This window comes from Seriola dumerili, unplaced genomic scaffold, assembly GCF_002260705.1.
Source record: "Seriola dumerili isolate Sdu_G_001 unplaced genomic scaffold, Sdu_1.0 BDQW01000242.1, whole genome shotgun sequence".
NCBI classification, from domain to species: domain Eukaryota; kingdom Metazoa; phylum Chordata; class Actinopteri; order Carangiformes; family Carangidae; genus Seriola; species Seriola dumerili.
The window spans coordinates 6726402-6751217 of record NW_019174497.1 but is presented as its reverse complement, the minus strand read 5'-3'; the positions used below and the strand labels follow the sequence as shown (position 1 = coordinate 6751217).

General features: G+C 39.3%; 4 protein-coding genes across 4 annotated transcripts in view; 3 read left to right on the top strand and 1 right to left on the bottom strand.

The window, feature by feature from the left end:
* The first annotated feature begins 1784 nt into the window (after positions 1-1784).
* Positions 1785-9970, top strand: pdia3 (protein disulfide isomerase family A member 3). The gene is made up of 13 exons (XM_022756292.1): positions 1785-2104; positions 3172-3250; positions 3365-3482; positions 3623-3730; positions 3896-4025; positions 4182-4298; positions 5842-5967; positions 6126-6308; positions 6909-7017; positions 7717-7845; positions 8369-8448; positions 9647-9704; positions 9795-9970. Exons 1-13 carry the CDS (start codon positions 1971-1973, stop codon positions 9915-9917), a joined length of 1494 nt encoding a protein of 497 aa, XP_022612013.1. The 5' UTR covers positions 1785-1970; the 3' UTR covers positions 9918-9970.
* Positions 9971-11530: 1560 nt separating this feature from the next.
* On the top strand, positions 11531-15800 carry LOC111229738 (apoptosis-enhancing nuclease-like). The gene is made up of 4 exons (XM_022756208.1): positions 11531-11580; positions 12559-13245; positions 13935-14135; positions 14941-15800. The coding sequence occupies exons 2-4, from the start codon at positions 12589-12591 to the stop codon at positions 15139-15141; spliced, it is 1059 nt and encodes a 352-aa protein (XP_022611929.1). The 5' UTR covers positions 11531-11580; positions 12559-12588; the 3' UTR covers positions 15142-15800.
* Positions 15801-19603: 3803 nt separating this feature from the next.
* Positions 19604-24816, top strand: part of rlbp1 (retinaldehyde binding protein 1) — a 7699-nt gene continuing 2486 nt past the window's right edge. Inside the window, exons 1-5 of the mRNA XM_022756011.1 lie at positions 19604-19637; positions 20892-20931; positions 22623-22751; positions 23512-23716; positions 24381-24559. Of these exons, the coding sequence (XP_022611732.1) occupies positions 20920-20931; positions 22623-22751; positions 23512-23716; positions 24381-24559 (525 nt within the window). The 5' untranslated portion in view covers positions 19604-19637; positions 20892-20919. The remainder of the gene's footprint in view (positions 19638-20891; positions 20932-22622; positions 22752-23511; positions 23717-24380; positions 24560-24816) is intronic.
* LOC111229615 (monoacylglycerol lipase ABHD2-B-like) overlaps positions 23794-24816 on the bottom strand; it is a 24491-nt gene continuing 23468 nt past the window's right edge. The window contains exon 12 of the transcript XR_002665411.1: positions 23794-23829. The gene's annotated coding sequence lies outside the window, so the exon portion shown is untranslated. The remainder of the gene's footprint in view (positions 23830-24816) is intronic.

The following is a 24816-nucleotide window of genomic DNA, read 5'->3' as shown; positions in this document are numbered from 1 at the left end:
ACCATCACTCGACTTGGAATGATTTTGATGATGAAATACAGAAGGATGCAAACTTTTTAGGCACTTTAGATGTAGAGATTCTTATCCATCTCACAAGGCATCTGGTCCTAAATTTATTCTGCAGCACAACAATGAGCCCAAACATACAACCAGAGTCTTAAAGAACTATCTAAAGACATGAACAAGGAGTCCTGCTACAGATGGTCTGGCCCCCATGCACAGAGCCCTGATCTCAACATCACAGAGGAAGTCTGGGATCACATGAACAGTCAGAAGACACTGTGACAGCCTGAATCCACAGAGGAACTGTGGCAAGTTCTCCAACATGTTTGGAACCTGCCTAACAAGTGCTCTGAAACACTGTGCAAGTGTACAGAGGAGAACTGGTGCTGTTTTAAAGACAAAGGTTGGTCACACCAAATATTGATTTCATTTAGAATTTTTTCTTTACTGCACTTTGTATGAAATTAACCGATACATTAAAAAACAATCACAGCAGGTTCCTCACTTTACAGCATTTTTCACAAGTGCTTAGTGCACAGTGAGTATAGTGTTGGTTTGTTGGTAGTATTATATTGCTTGAACTCCTGCATCGTTACTCTCTTTATATATCAAGCATCAAACTGGAAGCAAGTCTTTGTATTTAATTATCTATTTATATTGCTGTACCTTTCTGTACTATCGTTACTGAGTGATGACTGAAAGCCTAATTGCCCTGAGACATTAAAATTTTACTGCAATAGTGGAGGAAGTACTCAGATCCTTCACTTAAGTATAAGATATTTAAATATAATGTTTAAAAAATATTCTACAAGTACTTCTACAAGTAAAAGTGGTTTCACAAATTCTACTTGAGTAAAAGTATTACTTCCAAAATGTACTCAAAGTATCAAAAGTAAAGAACTCATTATGCAGAATAGCCTGTGTCAAAGTGTTAAATCATGGAACCCCCTCGGTCCAAACGGATATGTCTTAAATTTTTGTGCACAAGTTAGTTATGCTGTGAGAAGTTACAACTTTATCCTTCTTATTAGTTCATACCATGGTTACCCCATGTACATCCCACATAGCTTTGCACAACTCAACTTAAATACACCTGTGTGGCATTTAATCTATAATAATACATTTCTTAAGTATCCAAATTCATTTGCAAAGTTAATTTTGTATGTAAAAAGAAAGTAACCTATACTTATATACGTAATTACACCTGTCAATTAAATGTAATTAAGTAAAAAGTAAATTTCTTTCTGAAATGTAGTGAAGTAGAAGAATAAAGTTGCATAAGTCGGAAAATACTCCATTAAAGTACAAGTACCTCGAAGCTGTACTTAATCACAATACTTGAGTAAACGCACTTAGTTATATACTTAGTTGTCAGTTTATTAGATACACCTGAGTGTATTACACCACTGCTCTACTTTTATGTTATATGTGAGAAGTTTGTTCTTGTCTTACACGTTTCAGCGCTGCAACGCAACGGTATGTGCAGAGCAATTGTGCTTGAATGAAATAGTAAATAATAGTAATTTACACATTTTAGTCGTTAGCAGATCATTAAAAAGCCATTTTATCAATCAGTAAAGTTTTAACATAATCATTTTAGCTTGTGAGAGAGGAGGTTTGATTTGGTCGAGTCGCGATTGGTTTCTGAGGCTATGAGGTCTCATTTTCCTGCTTCTCATTGGCTGACCGGGGTAGAATGACGCAGCGGATGGACCAATGACAGGCTGCCACACTGTGGTTAGGAGCGGTCCCGCTGCCTGAACGTCTCTGCCTCCTCCTTCTCTTTCTCTTTCTCTTACCGACTAGTCTACTCTTGGCCCTGCCTGAGGAGCCTGCTGCAGCCTTGGCTTTCACGTCGCCGAAGCGAGCCGAAGAAGGGGGGGCTGCCACGGACACAGTTTGCTAATTTTTTCTTTTTGTTTTGTTTACCAGTAAGTGAAGGTGTTTTTTAGTTAGCGCCGTGCGCAATGTTGAGGCTGATCTTCTTGGCCGCCCTCGCTGGGTTCACCCGGGCCAGTGATGTGCTGGACTACACGGATGATGATTTCGAAAGCAAGATTGGAAACCATGAACTCATTCTTGTGGAATTTTTCGCTCCTTGGTGAGTTTTTTCACGTTTTGTGCAAGACAACCGAAGCATTTGCAAACGTTTAACGGGCTAACTTGCTTTGTGGTTAACACTTAAGCTAACTGACGTTCACTTGCAGAACTTATAAGACTGTAAATGTTTCTTCGGTTTTCTTTCAAAGTATTTTATCCGTTGTAAGAATTTAACTCGCATCTCTGACAGCTTCAAACAGTAAAATAGTCGTTATTTTCAAATAGTCTGTGGTTTATTGGCTAGCGACCAGCGTAGCATGTTAGCAACAAGCGGAAAGATGTAAGCTAATTAGCTGTATTGGTAGGTTTTTTAGTGGAGTAAGAATCCAAAGACTGTAACACGTTGACCATTCATTAAACTATAAAAACACGACACGGGTAAGATATGGCATATTGTTTGTTTTTAGCTGTTCTGAAGCCTTTTCAATGAAAACTACGTGCGAATTAAGGCTATGAGGAAGTTGGGGGCGTGTCATTTCGTCGTTGTAACATTCTGATTGGCCAGGGAAGTTTTGGTGTCCACCTTCGATTGGTCCAGAGGAACTGTGACGTGTTCCCACTGTCCCAAACTTAAAACAGACATATATAGATAGATAGAATCGCATTTATTAAAATCTTTCACTTAAAACACTTTATACAGCCCCTTTTATCCCATCACTAGGCAAATAGGCACATTTTTCAATCAAATACGACAAACTTATTTGGTTCCACCCTCTGAAATGTGGTTTCTTAGTTGTCTCTGGGTTTATTTCAAGTATTTTTGGTTTTGAACTATCAAAGAGACAAAACAAGCAATATTAACTAGAGCTGCAACAATTAGTCGATTGACATAAATTTAATTTCATTAGTTATCATTTTTATAATCAAATAATCATTTAAGGCAAAAAAGACAAACTTTTGCTATTTTAAGCTTCACTTTGATAGGGTTTGTTGCTTTTTAGCAATAAATGATGATAAACTGAATGTCCACACTAAAATCACTGTCACCCCCAGGCTCTTTCCTCAGCTGAAACCTGAGTACAGCTGAAGTGTAACTTGTTTGACTGATCCATATTCTCTGTCTATTAGGTGTGGCCATTGTAAGCGGCTAGCACCTGAGTACGAGGCAGCTGCCACACGTCTGAAAGGCATCGTCTCTCTGGCCAAGGTATTGCATAATGCAGTTCATTTAACTTTGTCCACTTTAGTGTGGCTTTCTGCACTCTGTACTCCAGTGCAATCTGTACTGCTTCAGAAAGTGAATGATTTTCTTTTCCCTTAGGTTGACTGCACAGCCAATGGCAACACATGCAGCAAATATGGTGTCAGTGGTTACCCAACCCTGAAGATCTTCAGGGATGGAGAGGAAACCGGTCCCTATGATGGTCCCAGGACTGCAGGTATCTGACTCTGATGTGAATTTTTTATGTATATTTGTATACCTCACATTTGTACAAATACTCCGTATATCTGCATATTCATTTTTTTTCTGCCTCTTTGTCTTTTCTTAAGTCTGCATCATTCTTTTTTCTCTCTGTAGATGGGATTGTCAGCTTCCTCAAGAAGCAGGCTGGTCCAGCTTCTGTGGAGCTCAAGGCTGATGCAGAATTGCAGAAGTTTATTTCAGACCAAGACGCAAGTGTTGTTGGTGAGTTAATGTTTGCATTTTAACCACTTACACCTATAGCAGGCAGTTTCCGTGTGCTTAGCAGTAACATGATTAAGCATGACGCGTCAACTTGAACCCAGTTTGGGTAAATTTTGACTGCAGCTGGTAAAATTGAAGGTATGAACAAGATTCTTTTGTTCCCAGGGTTCTTTGCTGATGACAAGAGCACATCACAGGCAGAGTTTCTGAAGGCAGCCAGCGCCTTGAGGGACAACTATCGCTTCGCCCACACAAACTCTGAGGCTCTCCTCCAGAGCCACGGCATTGATGGAGAGTGAGTAGCTCTTTCTGCATTGGCCTAGTCCTCAACTGACAATGACTTTCTTACACATGTGATGTGACAGTCACATCAGTAGTGCAGCAGCTGTTGGTGCAGAAGGTTTGTTACACGGATCTGGACTAAACTGACCTTTCCTTTGTTGGCTTACAGGGGAGTCGTCTTGTTCCGCCCACCACGCCTTAACAACAAATTTGAAGATGGCTCCGTCAAATTCACAGAGGACAAATTCACCAGCAGCAAAATCAAGAGGTTCATCCAGGACAACATGTGAGTGTTGGTTTTCTTGAGTTCCACATCCTCTCCTTTCACATCCAGAAACTTGTGCTCCAGTTAGGCAGCAGAGATGATGGTTCATTTTATTTGCAAACCACTTTGTATTTACAGTAGTTGAAATTGTTGGTAGTGGTAAAACATGCTACCATGTTGCATAGTGGTAACAGTACATATTTGCACATATGGCTAAGTGCCAACAGGACATTGGTTCTTTGGTGAGTTGTCCTCTGCAAACAGATCCGCTCTCACTATGTTCTGGCAGTATGGCTAAATAAATCAGAAAAATGCATTTGGGCCTGAGGAAGAGATATTCAATACTTATGATGAGCCAATACTGGACTTTATATTTTGTCTTTAAATTATGGATCCCAGTGTGATATTTGGGTTTCCTTTTTTTGAACTGGAAAATCACAAATTAGATGTAACATGCCATCTGCCATAGCTGATGATCCCTTCAAGACACTTTGCACAGAGACACTGCTCTGTCTATGACATCAGTAAACAATACAGACGGATACAGTGCAAATGAGACCATAGAGAATCTGGGTGATTCCTGTGTAATGCTGTATAATCAGAAATGAATGACTTGACACAAATAGAACTTGTGACCACAATTAGCCTTTTCCACTTATAACTGATAATTTTAGTATCTAAAAAGTTGATCTGGTCAGCACTGCGTTTATTAAAAAAAAAAAAAGAAAAAAAAAGTCATTGACATGCTTTTCCCCCTGTGTTATTGTTTTGCTCATTGGATTTTTTTTTTTTTTTTATGTACCCCAGTAGACAACACTCAAAATGTGATTTCACCTTGAATTGCTTATGGTCCTACATTTTAAATGTTGGTTGAGTTGATGTCATACATCATACACTTTGCAATGTTTTGAGTATGTTGTGCTTAGGAGTTAACGTGTAGTTATATATCTATTCTGTTCATTTACAAGCAGATACAACAAACGTGCCTACCGATAAAACCGAAACAAAAGACATTACAGTAGTTGTATGAATGTCTCTACATGTGTGTCTGCTGGTGTTCCTGCTAACATTCCTGACAGAGCAAAGCAGAGGCAGATTAATCTATCTTTTCTTTTTTTAAAGTAAATACTTGTCTCTATGACGCCCTTATTTATTTGTTTCGCTTTCACTTTGCACCAGCGTCGTTGCACCGGCCTACCTGCATGCCATTGAAGTTGGCAAAATATCAGTATGTTCAGTGTATTTCAACCAGTCTGTTTTTGTATGTAGATGTATTACAGTTTTACATAAGACAACATGTAAAAGAAACACAAGGCAGAAGCACACGTATAGGAATTAAAAGGGTTAAAATGTTAAAAAAACAGATTAAAGTTAAAATAGGATAAAACAGATTAAATGGTAGGGAAAAAAAGAAGGAATAGTCCCAAACTGAAGTAAATAGATTAACCTGCTGTAAATCATCTGTATCGGTTGATTTATGTGGTTGTCAGTAACCAGCTAAAAGTATAGCCTGTTGGTTTAACTTTCTTTCTAAACCGATCCATTCTTTTTCTTTTCAACCCAGCTTTGGCATCTGCCCCCACATGACAGACGACAACAAAGACCAGCTGAGGGGGAAGGACCTGATGGTGGCTTATTATGATGTTGATTATGACAAAAACCCCAAGGGCTCCAACTACTGGAGGAACAGGTAGGTGTCTCTAAACGTGTACCAGAGTTCTTCTTTCCTCAGCTACTTGTGGTGGCTGTTGACTCTTGCAGTTGTGGTTGTAATCCCTAAATACTGCCTTTACTACTTCCACCTTCCAAAGCATGGCTTTTAATACAGACCATATTAACATTTTACAGGGTGATGAAGGTGGCAAAGGGCTTCCTGGATCAGGGCAAGAAGCTGAACTTTGCTGTGGCCAACAAGAACATGTTCAGCCACGACGTGTCTGAGTTCGGCCTGGATGGAGGCTCAGGAGAGTTGCCTCTGGTGGCCATCCGCACTGCCAAGGGAGACAAATATGTCATGAGTGAGGAGTTCTCGTAAGTCAACTGTCAACCGTCATTTTAATTGTTTGACACAGGTGCGATTTTACCACACATACCATACACAGTACACACACTAATAATTCAATTTAACTAACTGGCTAGGTCACTTTAAAAGTTGAACTAATTATGCTTCTACATGAAGTGTCACTGTGTAGCCCGTTTAATATAATGAGGATGTGCTGGTCGGAGTTTGGGAAGGCATTATAATATTGGCTAGGTCATATTGACATATGAGTGTGACTGAATAACAATGTTAGGGTCAACATCACAATGAGCACCCAGAACCTGCCATCCAGGTAAATGCTGACATGTACCACGACGAGCTACAGTGGCAACATTTTGAGTTTGTACTGAAATCAAGTGATCTGTTGTTTTACTGAAGTTGTTTTACTGAAGTTTTCACTGGTTATAGAGAACCAGGTCAGTGGACAAGGTTACCACTAGATAAACAGATGTCTAAGGAACTTTTTTTAATTTTGTGTGATGAATTTCTCCTTTATAGTCTGATTAATGGCTTCCACCACATCTGTTGATTCCATATTCTTCCTCCAAATACTCAGGGTCTCATTGCTTTTTTCTCTGTTCTCCCAACAGTCGTGATGGAAAAGCTCTGGAGCGTTTCCTGCAGAGCTACTTTGATGGCAGTTTGAAGCGCTACCTTAAATCAGAGCCCATCCCAGAGAACAACGATGGTCCTGTCAAGGTGAGATGACACATCCAGAAGGATGTCCATCTCTACTTTATGTGTGCTGTGTAATGAGGTCTTGTATTGTTTGGTTTTCCTAGAAAATGTTGTAGCATGTTTCTCCCACATTTTCCTACTTATTGTGTAACACTTGCACACCTGCTGCGTAAAGATTGATGAGTATTAACAGGCACAAGACATGGGAAAATATACATGAATTCATGGTCCCGCAGTACAGTTTTACTCACTTCTCACCCTCAGGTGTACGTGTGTAAATTTTGTAAATTTGTTTTGTAATTTGAATGATTACGTGCTCTCACCAAGACCTTTATACCCATATATTCCCATCTGTCTGTCTCTCTACTAAAATATTCAACTTAACTGAAATGATTATTTATAGGTTAGAAAATGACTTGTGAAAGTAAAACATGCGCTTGTAAGTGGTTATATGTTAGCTCAGCGACTTTCATGTATATATTCAAACATGATTTTAACATTTTAATTGTGTAATTCTTCCTCCACATTTTTGTACAGTTGATTTTTGACCAGGATCAGATGTGATGCTTCTTGAGGGCCTGCAAAAATTGTGCATTGCAATAGATATGAATGAACATTCAGTAAAGTGCAATGCTACAATCGCAGCATTCAAAGTACCATCTTAAAAAATACTCACAACTACAAGCGAGTAATCTAGTGACATCTACTATTTGTCTTCAGGTTATTGTGGCTGAGAACTTCGACTCCATCGTCAACGACGATAGCAAAGACGTGCTGATCGAGTTTTATGCTCCGTGGTGTGGACACTGCAAGAACCTGGAGCCCAAATACAAAGAGCTGGGAGAGAAGGTGAGGGAGTGAACTGCTGACCTACTGCTACTCCAATACTAATCAGAGTAAAGTAATTATGTGCATAAAAGCAGTATTTTATGACCTTAACCAAAGAACAGATTAAAATGAAGGATTACTTCAGAATTCCCAGGTTTCAGGTTCCCAGGAGACCAGGTTCAACAACTTGACGGAAACATTTAAAGTCAAACAGTCAACAGAACATAAAAAATAGTTCTACAACCCATAGACACCTTTTCTTTTTTTTTTTTTTACTTTTATCAATTATAGTCGTCTTATCCAGCAGTGTCAGAAAAATGTCCACCACAGGTTTCTAGAGCCCAAGGCGGCATCTTAAAGGGTTTTGTCCGACCAACAGTCAAAAACCCAAAGATTCGATTTATAGTGAAGAAAAGCAGCAAATCCTCACATTGGAGAAGCTGTAACCGGCAAATGATTGGAATGATTAATCGATTTTTCAGTCATTTCAGCTGTAGCCCAGACAAAACAGACACTTAACAGTTTCTCTCCTCTGCTCCTAAAGTTGGCCGATGACCCCAACGTTGTCATTGCAAAGATGGACGCCACAGCCAACGATGTGCCATCTCCATATGAAGTCAGCGGGTGAGTCATGGGTTATTTAAAGTAATATTCAAGCTTCCCCACAACCTCAAATTGTAAATTCACCACTATCACCACATCCCTTAGAACATGCATGATGGAGATTTTCTTTGATACTTTGGGGGAAAATAGTTATACATCCCACTAATGACTGACAAGTCTTAGCAAGATATCTTGTCATATATCGTTGTCCTTTACATTTTCATTTAGTTCACCAAACACAAGTCTGACAGAGTTTTGGAGGATGATCAGTGCTTGACAGATTAAACGGTCAGGGTCGATGATTGGCTTATTGCAGATATATCGTATTGGTGTATGTATCGGTTGATGAGTAACAAGTTCAGAAATGCCAAACTAGGTTTGAAGTAATTAAGAAACTGACACTGTTGCTTAAATTGTCCATCAGAGAGCACTGACCAAGTTGTTTTTCCAACAATAAAATGTCCCATTCTGTATTTACTCAAAAAAAACAAAAACAAATCCATGACATATTTATCAAGAATTCTTTGTTCATGGTGTTTAAAGGATAGGTTCATATATTTTCACATTTTTCCTAAAACAATACTGAGGTGTCAAAATGTACATTAAAATAATTTTTTCTTGCTCTAATCATTTATCCTACTGGCCATGAAGATCCCTTCTTAAAACTGTTCTAATGTAAGTGATGGGACAAAATCCACAGTCCAGGTTTTGTGCAAAAATCAAACGTTTATCTGAGGCTGGTATGAAACTTAATCAGTCTGGGTTCAACAGATCACACGAGTAGCTTCCATAGTTAGTGTACAAAGGTCCCTCTGAATGTTTCCCTGACAGTGTCTGTTCTGAGCTGCAGAGGGCGGATGGTAACAAAAAGAGGGAATTTTGTACTAAAGACTGTAACAGTAGAAGATAACCACTTGATTTGACCAACTCAGACTGCTGAAGCATAAAATTAATTTCAGATAAATTTTTGAATATATTTTTACATGGAATGGGACTGTAGGGTTTGTCCCATCACTGACAATGAAAGAAAGGATCCCTCACAGCCAGTATGACCAGGAAGAATAATTACAGTAAGAAAGACCCTTCAATGTACATATGGATATATGGACATCTGATTTTTGAATTGTAAGAATTGTGAACCTGTCCTTTTTTTAATGTTTTTGTGGGTTTAGAAAGAATAAGACTAAATTCTTATAAATCTCAACTTTTGCTTTTTCAGATTCCCCACAATCTACTTTTCCCCAGCTGGACGTAAGATGAACCCAAAGAAATATGAGGTGAGTGTCACCTTGAATGATCATTAAAAGGAGTGAATTTATGTCTGTACTCGCTCCACTAATCATTCTGTCTCACCGCTCTCGTTCCAGGGAGGTCGTGAGGTGAGCGACTTCCTCTCCTACCTGAAGAGGGAGGCCTCCAACCCCTTGGTGATGCAGGATGAGCCCAAGAAGAAGAAGAAGAAGAAGGACGACGACAAGATAGAGCTATAAAAAGCTCCAAACGAGAACTCAGCACCCACACACACACACACCCCCCCCCACCATGACAGGAGGAGGAGGATTGGAGAAATCCTTGCAGAGAAAGAACTAAATTATATTCTACTCTTAGTGAACTACCGAATGCTCTGAAGCCAAGTCGAAAAGACACGGCCCTCCCTTTAGGTCCTCCGCTGCTCTGGGAAAACCGAGGAAGGTGGAGAGGTGGTGGCCAGGGCCTGCCCGATGTTTAAAAACAAAAACAAATTTTTAGGGGAGAGGGGACAGCTTTTGAAAAATTGAGATTTTTATTTCCCCCTGGTCTGAATACTACACCTCAGGCTGATGCACTTTGGTTTGACACCGGTTTCCTGTCATCTGTCGCTTTGGTTTTGTTGTCGTCGTCACAGGGGATAATGGTAATGGTGAATTCTTTTTTTCTTTTTTTTTCTTTTTTCTTTTTTTTGTTTTGTTTTGTAACATGTCTTTGTTTTTGTACATTTGGAAGGATTATGAAATAAAAAGGCCCACAAAACCAAAAAGAACTATGATCTCTTTCATGAATTTAAATGTTTCATCATACTGTCATGGCAGCTGCTTTCTAAGCTCCAGTTAAACACTGTCCTGTACTTCACAACTTTGGTAATTATAATATTTATAAAGTTAACTGACATTTGGTCCTTATTTGCATTTGTATTTCTATATTGCATTAAGTGATTGAGAGACAGGGCTTCAACTAATAATTAGTTATAATCAATTATGTCTTTTTAAAGATATGATTAATTTTTTGGTCTATACAATGACAAAATCGTAAATGTTCATAAATTCCCAGAGTCCAAGATGACATCTTCAAATATCTTTTGTTCAACCAACAGTCCAAAACCTAAACAATATTCAATAAAACAGGAGAAAAAGTAGAAACTTACAAATTAGGAGCTTGATATATTTGGGTTTTTTTTCCTGAGTAAATTCATTCAGCTATTCAAAATTAGTGACAATTTTGTCAGCAAATCAATTTGAATAATTTCGAGCTGAATTTAGCTTGATGTAAAAAAGCATGAAAGAAGACAAAAACAACAAAAGGCAATTAGTCATATCCTGTCAATCATAATGGAACAGTAAATATTACAACATAACTGATTTTCAGTATGAAATTTATTGTCTAGTTTGTAGTTATCATGTTTCCTCACATTGTCGTTTGGGGCAGACACATGTTTTTAAATACATTTTCACATTTGTCAGACTTATTTTGTGTGTTGTATTCCCTTTAAGAAACCTGCTTTAATTGGCATTGGATGACACGCAATTAGTAACATCGGTTGTTTTCCTGATTAGTTGGTATTTGGTGACTCAACAGGTACAAGACGCAGCAAATGAAATTGTTTTGTAAATTATCCCACATGTCCTGATTCAGTGGTTTAGGTTTGATCACTAATTGTTCGTTAAAGTGACTTAAATGCTCCTTTAACTTTTTATTGTGTATCTCATCTGAAGTGTTGTGTCATTATGTATCAGAATTCTTGTGGCAATGTTGTGTTGGGCCTGTAGGTGGCGACTCTGTGATGTATCCGGCAGCTGAACTTCTCCTGTGAGACGAAGAAGAGAAGGAGCCAATCAGATGAAGAGTAGAGCAGACTTGCCCAGACTTGTTCAGGCAGTACACGTGCAGCTCCAGAGGGTAATGTACAAATTATTCAAGTATTTTTATTCTAATGTGTCATTTTTTAATATCCCTTTCTTTGTGTCTTTTGTTAACATTAATAGATGACACCTTTATCTCTCGGCAATAACCTTGTGTGATATCTAATGATGTCTCGTGCCCTGTTTGACGTGGCTATCTTCAGCTAGCTAAATCGGTCGGTTTTCTATGATGGGACGCCAGTCTCCATTGAAATATCTGACAAGTTAAAGTTAGCTTTGACGACCGATAAAGTTAAACACTTCATAAACATGATTCCCCACGTTTTCGCGGTCATTGGGAGCCAGTCTTCAACACGGCTTAAGAACAACTCACCAAGCAAGCATGTATTTTTAAATAATTGTAAGCTTTTATAACGACAGCTGGAGCAGTCACTCACCGCTACTTCGACCTCAGCTAAAGTTGCTTTGTGAGTGTGCATACAGCTCAGTGTATGTTGGATTTAACAGCGATGTAAAAAAAAAGAAAAAGAAAAAAACATTAGTCAGACAAAGCGTGAAGTTAATAAAATGTTTGGCGAGAAGTTATGAAACTTAAATTTTTGAACTGAGATTTGTTGCTTTTGTCGTTCGCTAGCTCAGAAGAAAACCCTTATGACATTTCCAAATGTTTAATAATTTATCCTTTTTAAAACTATGAATTAGCTAACTTACATTATAGGTTAGTTAATTATATTCACAGCCTGTAGTACACAGTTACTACAGTGTGATGTAATGTGTTCCTGTCTATCATCTGTCCCTCAAAGTCAGTGCTATTCCTGCATGGTGTGTAGCATGAAGGCATTATATAAACGTGTTTTGTAGCTTGTCCCTAATGCCAGAGTCGGTCTGTTTTATTTGCCAATTATGCAACAGCCCCATGGACAAAAGGTCCAAGTGAATCTGTAGATTTAAATATTAGTGATCACCTACATAATTTATATTCTAATAATAATCTGGTTGTTTTGTGTTGTTTTAGAAATGACTTCAAGGCCAGTTTCATTGATTGATGATGGCAGAGGAATCAAAAAAGAATAAAGCCTCCTCATGGGGGCTTCTCAACAACTACCAATATTTGTGCAAAAAAGCCACGATGCTTAACGCCATGGAGAACACAAGAGCAAAGAAGAAATGTCATCAGAAGATAATAATTGCCAGCATGAAGAGGAAACGAACAGACAACCACTACAAACCACTGGATACAAGTAAACTGGTCAAAAAAACTAAATCGAGCAATACACTGCAGGAAAGTCAAAACAGTTTGAGCTCTGAGGACAAGTGCACAGATGCATCTAAACCTGGAGACTCTGTGTTTGTGCCTAAAGCCTGTGACCACCACAGTCTAGTCACAGCCCTAAGAGACAGTTGGGAGGTGGACAGCGGCTTCTCCTCTGAGGCCAGTCCTCCAGCCAGTGGTCGGAGCTCACCGTGCCTCAGCTTGTGCTCGACCATGGTGGTGGCTTTAGATTGTGAGATGGTGGGGACTGGGCCTGGCGGGCGCTGCAGTGAGTTGGCCCGCTGCAGCATCCTGGACTATCATGGCAATGTCCTGTATGATAAATATGTCCAACCGTGTCAGCCTGTCACAGACTACAGGACCCGCTGGAGTGGCATCCGGAGTTATCATCTGCACAATGCCCAACCCTTCGCTCAGGCCAGGGAGGAGGTGAGACCAGCTTCACTGAAGCATCTACATATGCTGTTTTATTCTGTCACACTTAGTATACAATGAAAGAATCGGTGGAGGCAGTGAGTATAAATACGTTCACAGGGCTCTTTATTAACACCTTTTTACATTAAGCTGCAGTGCTTTGAACTGAAGTGAAATCGATCTAGTTGTCCGCTCGTGATGGTAACTGTTGTATTCTTTGCAACACTTCTGAGCTGTCTTCCTTTTTCCTACTAAAAACATATGCAATACTTGAAAAAATAAATAGCTATTGTATTCTTATTATTTTGGACATGTTTTGCATTTGAGTAGAAGGAGGGCAAATGACTGGAAATATAGGAAGAGAACCACTGGTTGACATGCAAGCTCTATAGGTATTTGACTTTCCTAAGCAGGAGTTGCCACAGCTAGTGTTCCCTCAGGCGAAACAAAGACATAGAAATGTAAAGTGTTGTTGAGAAAACCTGAAGCTGAAGCATTGGTTAAATTGAAACATTTTACAAAAGACATGAGGCTTCTTGATATACAGGTCAGAGTGGTTTGAACTGTCAACCCAGTCAGAAATGTCAACACTGACTAAACCCAGTCTTCTGCCGACTCAGCTGATGCCCCAAATTGTTAATATTCAGTATTTACAGGTAAATATAATGTTTGTCCTCTGCACTTGCGTGGCTTCTCTCCTGTAGATCCTCAGTATACTTGAGGGCAAAGTGGTCGTGGGCCACTCTGTCTACAACGACTTTGAGGTACTGGACATACTCCATCCATGTCACATGGTCAGAGACACTTGCACAGCGCGTCTCCTCAGCCGTTTGGCCGGCTTCCCTCGTGAGCGCTGCCTTTCCCTCAAAATCTTGGCCAGTAAGCTGCTGAACAGGAGGATACAGGTGAGACGTAATGAGTGTCATGGGCATCGTCAGTCTTCATACATCATGTATATGGACTTAATTTATACTAGAATTTTGTTTTTTGTATTGATTGTATTAAATCCCTAATGATAACTAAGGCTTTTCATTGAAACTACTAAACTGCTGAAAGGCATCTACAAAATGTTTAAGTCATTTTTTAATCACAAACGTTTTTCCCTTACTTGCTTACAGTGTAAGTGCTCTTGATCCAAATTGTGAAGAATATGTTGAACACTGAAATTAAATCACTTAAATGGACCAAACTGTATATGTGCAGAGTGTCAAGGAGCTTAATGACGTAAATATATTATCAAGAGATCTGTAACACAACAGATGTAAGGATGTGGTGTCCCTTAATCTAACCAAATAGTTTAGTGTACAAAAATCTTTAAACCAGAGAGAACTTTTGCTGCCATTCTGCCAGATGAGTGAATTTGTTCACTTAAGATAAAGTGGACCTTTGAATCTAATTGATACAAAGTCAAAGTCACTATTATTGCTTGACATTATCCAAACACAGATTCTTTAACTGATAAATAATAAGACAGAGCAGCACATAATTGTCAAAGATAATGTGTGATGCAAGTTATGAAGTGTCATCATGAGGTTTGTCCACCAGGGGGCACTGATGAGTTATTTTTAACTGTAAAAAGCCCTCCTTCAGTACATGCACAGGTAACTGCTCTTTAATGATATCATTGAAGTCTGCCCAGTGTTTTTGTTATACCTGATGGTATTCTGACTTTTTGTGAACTATACTGACCCTGTCTGTTTCTCTGGCCAGGTCGGGAAGAGAGGTCACTGTTCGGTGGAGGACGCTCAGGCTGCCCTCGACCTCTACAAGCTGGTGGAGGGTGAGTGGGAACAGGAGCTGCAGAACAAGCTGAGGGATGACAACGCTCCACACAAGCCCAGCTTCGCCTCCTCAAACCACTACATGCAGGACGAGTACTGGCCCGATGATGTTACAGCTGACAGCCAATGAGAGGAGAGTATTCATGAGACATTTAGTGGGAAACGCCTCAAAAAGTCCCTGTTGGATGGTGATGTTCTTAGTCATCAGAGCAGATTCAGATAACTATAAATAATGTGAATGAAAGATAATAGCATTTAAGCGTGAGGAACCAAAACTAAACTAAAACTCTTCATTGTCTCATATGAGAAGATGTACTGTATCACCTTAGGGAAAGTGAATTTACTGCTTGAATGAAAACACTTGTTAACTTATTACTTTTAAACATGTTAAACATGATTGATGTTCCTAACGGCATATTTTTGCTGTGGTTCCAGATATTTGCTTGCTGAGTTGATGGTAATCAAGTCAGTTGTCACAGATTTGATTATGTTTATAGCATGAAAAGTGTTGGGTCTCTAATAGGTTCTAACTTGTGCGCAGAGTGTGGAGTTTTCTAACAGTCTGTGCTCTTACTTGAATGTTTAAATGTAACTGTTAATAGGACATAAGACTAATCCTAGGTCACAGATACAGCTGTTTTGGAAAACAACTGTATTTTTCAGTTGAAAAACCTCCATGTATATGTGGCCTTCAGTATTTTATAAACAATTGTAACTGGTATTTCATTACCTCACATTGCAAGCTGCTCCTAAAATGTTCTAATAAAATGGCATCATGTCAAAATAAAACACACTTTGGTTTCACTGAGTGTGAATGTGACAGCACCAGGAAAAGTGAAGGATCAGTGAAGTTATGAGGAGAACTATAGAGCTTGTGAAAACAGTTGTATAGTGTCTGCTGTGGTTCTGGAAGAGCTTTGTCAACTGAAAAAAAAAATCATCAGGGTTATCTTGACCTGTGCTTGGATGCTAAAAATATTTTCAATAGAAAAACTGGGACTGCAGAGTTCGAAAGTAATTGACATTTACCAGTCCAAGAGGGTCTAACAAAAGATCCAGATCTTGTGGATGTGTTTAATTAATTAAACTCTTAGTTTTCAGCCACCCTTTTAAACAGAAAGCACAAATTGTATCTTAATGTGTCTTTTAAAATAAGAGCCGTTTATTTGATTTCACTTTATCAGAATATTATTCTGAAATTTGTCTTGCGTCACAAGGCCCAAAAAATGTGTCACACAAAAAAACAAACAACTAAACAAATACTGTAGACATGCTACATCAGACATTATGAATAAGAAGCTGCAGTGCAATCAATGCATATTAGAAACACCTGTTAATGTAATGTAGTCCATGGTATTTGCAGAGGAAAATCTCCAACCGTTGCATCATAGTCGTCCCACTTGATTCTCTGCCAGATCAGCATTAACAGAGGCATCGTTAGCAGGAATAGCATTAATGGATGAAACCCTGGCTCTGTTGGTGTTGGGAAATGTTTTGGTCAGACTCTGTCACAAACACTGGATCAGAAGGTGAAATCATCAAATGGCACCATTTCCAAATAGGTAACAAAATCCACCTCAGTAGAGTTGAGCTGATGTGGTTTTACTCGTGATTGGGCAAAAAGAGAGTTTAATGTGTCACTAAAGTGACGGGATATTTACTTACACAAAAGCTTGTGGTTGTTTATCTGTTTATTGTTCTGTCTTTTCCAGCATTTCTAGTTAAATCCCAGTGACTGAAATATTTGCATCCAAGTGAGTCATTTCGCTGCAATGCTGCACAGCTTTATGCAGTTGTTATGTGGTTGATTTTGATCCACTGGAGTAAATAATTTCACTTGGATTAAACATGCAGTACAGTGAGCTGCAGGTGTAGCTGTACATTTTGTTATCCTCCATGGCTCCGTAAATGGCGTTGTCCTTGTGCCTCAAACACTTTTTCACACACACACACACACACACATCTAAAGCCTGAACTTGGCCCTCCAGCTCAGGCTGAAGGGAGAGAACACAGAGGAGCATTGTTTGCCCAATCCATCTAATTTTGTTTCTCAAATAGCTTTCTTGAGCAGATTTAGCAGATTACAGGTCGGCCGCCTGCTCCTTCATCGTTGCATCAGGAGGAAAACGTGTGTCGGTGACGTTAGTGCTGCCAGGGTCAGAGTGAGGGAAATGGACAACCTCCAAACATGAACCAACACAAAAGAACAACCAGCTGCTGGGGCAACGAGTCCATGCCCTGTTAGATGTACAGAAACCTAAATAGGAAAACATCCACAGCACCACATCACAAATCACAAAGGTGCACTATCACTGAGTGAAGACTGTCTCATTTCACTAGCATTCATTTTGGGCTGATGTCCTGCAGGTGGGCCGTGGGGATTCTCGTGTTCAAAGAAAAATATTTCACTAACAGGGATTCACGGACTATAATCATGTCAATAATACTACAATAAAAGACAAATCTATTAGTCTATATAATTTAAAAAAAAGTAAAGAAATTATCCATGGTGCTGATCAATGAATTGACTATTATTTTTAGCACTAAAAATCTTCTTGGTTTTTCCTGTGCAGACTAAAGGCTCAGACATGCTATTTTTCATACTTGTACATACAATTTGCATAATGTTTCGTAACATTTTCTTTTGTCTCCATTTCAAACCCACCTCCCATTAGGCCTTAGATCGACCTATCAGGTGGCTGAACTGTACAGTTACCTTTTGTTTCGTAGGTTTGCAAAAGATTTACATGCATCTTCACTGAAGCATTATTCCAACTTAAAGATAAATTGTCATCTCTAAGACAAAAAGAAAAATCTGAGAAATGAGCTGAGATGGTCGGAGATTTCAAAAACTAATTTAATTTAAGGTTCCGTTCAGACTGACGCGAAAAACCACCGTCTTCTTATTCATTAGAAGGCCCCTGTGTTTTTGTTAACACGGGGCTGCTTTCGGTAGAGATGTGTACAGATGATGGGTAAATACATGAGTGGAGGGTAAGACACAGATGTTTGTCATATATGGAGCAGAAGGAAATAGCAGGGGCCTCATAATTCTTCTCTACACCCCTGTTGATGGCCTTATAACTTTGAGTTTATTCCACTGTTTTACAACAGTAAGACAAAGGCTGATCAAACAGAGAAAATCATAAAAATAATATGTCACCCAATGACCACAGCAGACAGTACGATCACAGCATCCTGCTGTAATTACTGTCCAGTGGCTCTTTGTTAATTTGTTTTCATACACACCTCTCTGTTTCCCATTGAGATTAATCTAGAGATTTTTTTACTCAGCCTCACTCTGTTGTGATTAGACTTGACGACTGAGTACATGTGTGTGATGTGATGAAGGGCTGATCACATTATATAAACCTTTACATTACTTCACACACACACTGCTCGCAGCAGCACACACACACACACACACACAGGTATACACTCCACAGCATAACTATCAAGCAACTGGCACGTGCACACTGTCATTATGTACTATGTGTATGTGAGAACTAATCTGATCACAAGGAATTGTGGGTAGTTAAGGGCCCATGTTTACTGATATGAATGCAACTAAGTCTAAATCCAAATCCTTGTAGTGAAGGTGGTGGTTGTGGGCTTGTGTGTGCGTGTGTGTGTGCGCGTGCAGATATTTCTGATTCATGAAAGCTTTCTGCCTCAGTCACAATGAAGGATTTCTAGTTTAAAGTGTAAACTTGAATTTAATGTTGCCAAAATGAGAGCAATTGGAGACCAAATGCGGCAGCTTCAGACTGAATTATGCAGAGCTTAACTACACTTACTCCTTTTAACTGCAAAGAGCTGAAAGAGTTCAACAAAGTTTATTATAAATGGTCTAAAATACGTTGTCGTTAGCCTATGTCTTCATTATATTTATTCTTTCAGCACAATATAATTATTCTGAGAGGTCTAAGTTGCTTTCAAGGGATGAATATTAACTTTTAGTCAAATATAGGGAAAGACACTTGATTACAAATCTTTGCCATAAGCTTGCAAAGTACAGAAATAATAAAAAAATATTGTGATATTAAAAATATCTTTGAATAAAGTAATTTCTACAGCCATAACACTTGTTGCCTTGGAGAAAATATTGCTGGTGGTTGACTTAGTAGCATAACAACATCAGAGCTAGATTTTTCTCCCATCATGCCTCTAAACATGTGAAACACATCTGAATACAGATTCCATCTCTTCTCTCTCCTGACCCCAGTGTGTTCACATGGCACAAATCAAACGGTCACAATGGTCACTTTTCACTCCTTCCAAGTCTCCTTGGAATTCAATCAAATCCCTCCACCCCCTTAAAGCACCTCTTACCTAAAGTGTACACCCATCATTACATCATCCAAAATGTGCCCTGACCCTTCCTCTCATCATGGGAACACCTCCACCGTTGGCCAAAAAACCGTCATCATCACTCCCCCGTCCCCGCGTCCTCCCCCTTCTTCACACCCTCTGCCACTTTTATGCTGATTGAAAAGAAAAAGTAAATCTGTCAGGTGTAATCTGGTGTGACGCCACTAATCCCAACGCTACAAATCATAGGTCCCGTCCACCCTGCTCCACACAGACCCCTGCGACTCCCCGCCAGCAACTTCACATCTGCCTCAGGTAAGACTCGGCCTCCAGTGCTGAGGTGCTACTTCAGCCTCCTCTCTGCGTCCAGTGTTGTACACCTCCTCTTGGTAATACTGTAGTTGCTGAGTAGAAGTTTTGACCAAAGACACTTATGCTGTTATTTACAGAGGCATGAAACCAACATGTGTAGATATTTGGCGGCTACTTTCCTCCTGTATATTGTGGCATTTGAGTGCCAAATCTAAATATGTGAAGACTATTGTTGGTAAAGTCTCGCTCAGTAGGTGCATCATGCATCATGAATTTCCACTGCGGTCAGAAAATGGAAAAATGCAAGCGCTCATGCGACTTCTCTCTGCATTTAAGTGTTTACGAAGTGGCATTCACTGTGTTATAAACCAGATCCCTGTAAATCTGAAGGCAGAGGTCTTTACCAGTCTGCTATACAGGTACAATATAACAGGTGGAGCATGTTAACGTCTCTCTGAACTGATGGCATCTCAGGAGTAGTGAGGCTGCAAATTTCCATATGTGGGAGACAGATGAATTTATAATCAAGATGACAAAATGTACCAGTTTGTCTGCACATCAAAATCACAGTAACAAATATAACCAAAGAAATGTTTGAAATAGGACACAGACATGATTACGACATTTGAGAATTTCCTTTTAGGTAATGTCGCAGGCAAAAAATTTCAAACTTTAATAGTGATATATTTTAAATCCGGCTATTATTTTAATTTCAGTTTACAGACATACAGACAGATGAGAAGCTGGATTAGGTAATGGTTGAGAAATGATTATTTGACTATCAAAATAGTTGCATGAATTTCCCTGACAAATCGATTAATTGGTTGATTATTATATTTTTATTTTATTATTGCAGCTTTAGATTAAGTATTGGAACGAGAACAGTCTGAAGAAAAGATCTAATTAATAAAAGATTTAAAGAAACAAAAAAAATGCAAGTGGTTTTATATTTTACTAATTCTGTAACAACATGTGGTCATACAGAATCTACAGAATTTATCGGATACAGACTTAATCAACGTGATACTCAAGAGTTTAACCTGGACAGTGAGTGTGAGTCTGTTGATTATGAAACAAGGGAGTGTTGACCTTAAATCTCCTGATAAATCATCTAGGAATGGGCAAACGCTAAATATAGAACAATGAAGGTACCCTGTCACTGCAGAGAGGGTGGGATGAAGGGGGATTAATGTGGAGTACAGTGTGTCAATTGTTTGTTTTGTTCATGTGGATCACAAACTATTTTCTTCCACACAGTACGAAGGTGATTTAAAGAGCAGAAGACATGGCCGTGGTTGTAAGTACCTGCACTTCTACTTATCTAAAATAGTTTTGATCAGATTTTACTAATCAATGATACGTAAGTGTTTTCAAACTCAGCTTTAATAGTGGTGTTGAGGGGTGAAAGGGCTCGGGTTCAGTAATCCTCACAAACTAGTGTCATCCAGCACAAACACCTATTCATCTTCCTATAACATGGACTCAGCTGCACCTCAACATTTCTCAAGACCAAAGCTCATAGTTACAGATGCCGTCAACACCTACAGTAGCCTTAGCTGCTAATCTCTGATCCCTGCTTCGGGGCAGCTAGCAGTCCTTACCATGTATTTACAGGCTTTACTGGACTCATGTGAGGGAGATTAACCAAACACTGAGGCCTATTCATTCTGGTCCTGCAACACTGGTGGATGGGCGTATTGTTTCACGTGGATTAGACATGTTTAGAATTTCACACAGCACAACCAAGTCTTGTGAGAGAATTACACTTACACAGTGAGGCATTTAGCTTTTAAACGTGGAAACACTTCCAAACAGTTAGCAGGAAGTAGGACAAGGTACATCACCTAAGTGTTGATCAGCAGATAACTAATAAGTGTGGATTGTTCTTTGGTCACAATGATTTGGTGGGAAGCCGTCAAAACACCTGCTGTAACATCTTTAATTTGTCTTTTTTGCAACACATATTTTGCTCTGTCTCAGCAGGAAAAACACAGATGTAAATAAGAACATTAATGATGGATCTGCTTTTATTTTTATGTTCTACCAGGCCATTGTCAGTCAGCTCTGTCATGTATAAAAGCCCTTGAGCTGGCACAGCTGAACATCTATTATTAATGATATTAATTACACCTGTGCTTTTCCTGCTATGATGAAATGGCTACTGTAAAAAGTGCAAAGACAGATTTCTGCACTATGTCATTCCTTGCTGCTTAGCTTTAACTTCAGTTCCCTGTCAGTACAAAAAAACAGCAGTAATCTGAGTTTTAACCACCAGGACACACTTGGTTGTGGTGATTAAGAGTTTTTTGGTGATGACTGAAATGTGTTTATAGTTCAAAGTACTGAAAACTGGTGTGTAGACTTGTTCTCTTGTTATTCAGTCAGATATTTACTAATAACATGTTTGCCTATTTTAGACTGTATTTTATTGACTAAAAATTCTTGTATGACTGCTTGGCTTTAGACACCTGTATCATTTGATAAGTTCTTATGTTAAATGAAAGAGGGTTTAAAGGGTATTTTTAGGAGAGTTTTTCCTTAACCAATTTGAGGGTCTAAGGACAGAGGTACAGAGGTGTTGTATGCTGCACAGATTGTTAAGGCCCTTGAGGTAGGTTGTGATACTGGGGCATATAAATTAGATTTGACCTGACTTTTGCACCATGATGTGTTACATTCCTCAAAATAAAATATCATTTTACTATTGGTGCCAAAACTCAGGCATGGAATTGACACATGCATTGAAGAATTTTGTATTTTATGTTACCTAGTGAAGTTAATGTTATTAGTTACACCAGTGCCTTTCCTGCTTTTGACAAATTTTAAAAGAAAGTCAAAATTTGCACTATGAAATAGGCAACCAATATAAAAAGTGTACCAAAACTAAATTGGATGTCTAAGAAAAACACACAAAGACGTGCTGTATGTTTGAGTCTGCAGTTTATGGGACATTGTTTGTTGCATTAAAGCTGTCTCCTGTCTCTTCAGACTGGAACTTACCGTATGGTGTCGGAGGAGGAGCAGGCTCTCAGAGCTAAGTTGGAACGTCTCACCGTCAAGGACCACGGGCAAGTGTTTGGACCCTGCGCCAGCCTGCCAGACCACACCAGGCAGAAGGTACCAAGACAAACAAACATTTAGAGATATCACCAGGCCGCATCAGGATATTAAACAGTTAAGGCCCCATAGTGCACCAGCGCAGGTGTTCTCACATATTGTGACTGATTAGACCTCTTCCTAGGACTGTGTGGGTATGTCTGACTCTCTTAGACGTCTAATTAGCCAGAATAACTGAAAACACCTGTGTGGGTTTGCAGTGTCTTTTAACAGTTTAATCACTGTTACTAATGGATGATATAAATTATGACACTAAAGAATAAACATGTTCACAATGTCATTGCAAATTGTAAATATGTTCACAATATTATTATCTTATAAGAGATGTGAGTTAATCATTTAATGTTAGCAAACGCGGGGTAACCAGTCCCTTGCTAGTGAACATTTGTAACATGTTAGCTTCCACTATAGTTGTACTTTCCTTATTATCAACCTATGTTTAGTTTAATTCATGTCCATGTAAGAAAACTCAATAAACATGAGAAAAAAAGCCACCTCAGCTGGGGAGAAGGGGCTAATAAGTTAGTAACTTGGTTAGCTAGCACATAACACTAGCCAGCTAGCCAAGCCAACTTATTGCTATCTGTCAGCTAAATGAATACATTAGCTAGATCGACAAGACAAACTTAGCCATGGCAAAGTTAAACACAACAGCACAATGGGTAACAAGAAGGTCAGATAATCATTCAGAATATCGTGACAAATAAAACAACCCAAATGTCAAATGTGAGCTAACTGTGTGGTCTGGCTCCCCCTGCAGGCCAAGGACGAGCTGAACGAGACAGATGAGAAGCGGGTGTCTGCGGTGAAGGAGCTGCGAGGAATGATCAAGGAGAAGGCAGATGCAGGAGATGATCTGGCCAAGGGGGTGCAGGACACCTTCGGAGAGAAACCGGACAGTTTGCTGGTCCGCTTCATCCGCGCCAGGAAGTACGACGTGCCTAGAGCCTTTGACCTTATGAAGGGTACGTCAGGAAGATGAACGCTTAAAGTTACTGACAAAGGTTTTCCTCCTCTGTCCGTAAAAGCCGTAGTTATGATGCCAGTAGTGAGAAAATCTGAACCTCCAGTATCCAATCTAGTTTATAAAAAAGCAGCGGATGATAATGATGTTATTTTGTTGTTGTCAGAAACTGTCAAACTGTGGTGTCTGAGGTTTGACAGCCATGCAAACAAAGAGACGTGTGTCATAGCTTTGCAACAAAAACTTATTTGCAAAGAAAAGAAATGAACAGGCTTCAAATTATTCAGGATTTTGAAGGCTTATAACATTATATAAATATTTAATTGATAGTTTTCATGGCAAAGACTGGTGTTTCCAGCATGAAAAAAGTGTTTGAGACAGTATTTAGATAATCATGAGACACTGAAAATCTGCCTGATTCAACAGATTTATCAGTCCCTGTAGACAGAGTGATCCAACCTATCTTTTAACTGATATGATAAACACTAAATTTTGGCTTTTGAATTATGAATTAATATATAAATGTGTCATTGGATTAAAATAAAACAATTCCTTCATAGCTGCCAGAAGGATTTCTATCACATTGGCAATGGATGACAGGACCAAACAGTGCTTGATACTAGAACAAATCCAGAATTCCTGGACTCTCCTGTGTCTCTGTCCAGGCTACGTGCGCTTCAGGAAGGATTACCCCGAGCTGTTTGAGAATCTGACCCCAGAGGCCGTACGCAGCACCATTGAGGCCGGCTACCCCGGCATCCTGCAGAACAGAGACAAATATGGCCGTGTGGTTCTGCTCTTCAACATCGAGAACTGGGACTATGAGGAGATCACTTTCGATGAGGTGAGAACTGCTGGGTGACCACATATCCACAATGCACAAGGAAAAGGATATTTCCAAACTCACCGCTCATTAAAATGGGTACTAATAGCAGACCTAGTAGTAGACCTAACCTGTCCTACCCAAGGGAGGTTTTGGCCTAGGTGTTTTGGTCTGTACTGGACTAAATCTTCACATAACCTAGACAAATTACAAGCTGTTTGAGAGCTCTAGGCCTCCTGAGTCTGTCTGTGCAAAGCAGTTCAGGATACAGAACTGGT

What these genes read in the sequence shown, in the direction of transcription:
- pdia3 (XM_022756292.1), top strand. Translation starts at nt 1,971, where the DNA reads ATGTTGAGGCTGATCTTCTTGGCCGCCCTCGCTGGGTTCACCCGGGCC. An exon ending in TGATGGTCCCAGGACTGCAG is followed by an intron (nt 3,483 to 3,622) that starts GTATCTGACTCT and finishes TTCTCTCTGTAG; the next exon opens with ATGGGATTGTCAGCTTCCTC. An exon ending in AGCCACGGCATTGATGGAGA is followed by an intron (nt 4,026 to 4,181) that starts GTGAGTAGCTCT and finishes GTTGGCTTACAG; the next exon opens with GGGAGTCGTCTTGTTCCGCC.
- LOC111229738 (XM_022756208.1), top strand. Translation starts at nt 12,589, where the DNA reads ATGATGGCAGAGGAATCAAAAAAGAATAAAGCCTCCTCATGGGGGCTT. An exon ending in TCGCTCAGGCCAGGGAGGAG is followed by an intron (nt 13,246 to 13,934) that starts GTGAGACCAGCT and finishes TCTCTCCTGTAG; the next exon opens with ATCCTCAGTATACTTGAGGG. An exon ending in TGCTGAACAGGAGGATACAG is followed by an intron (nt 14,136 to 14,940) that starts GTGAGACGTAAT and finishes TTCTCTGGCCAG; the next exon opens with GTCGGGAAGAGAGGTCACTG.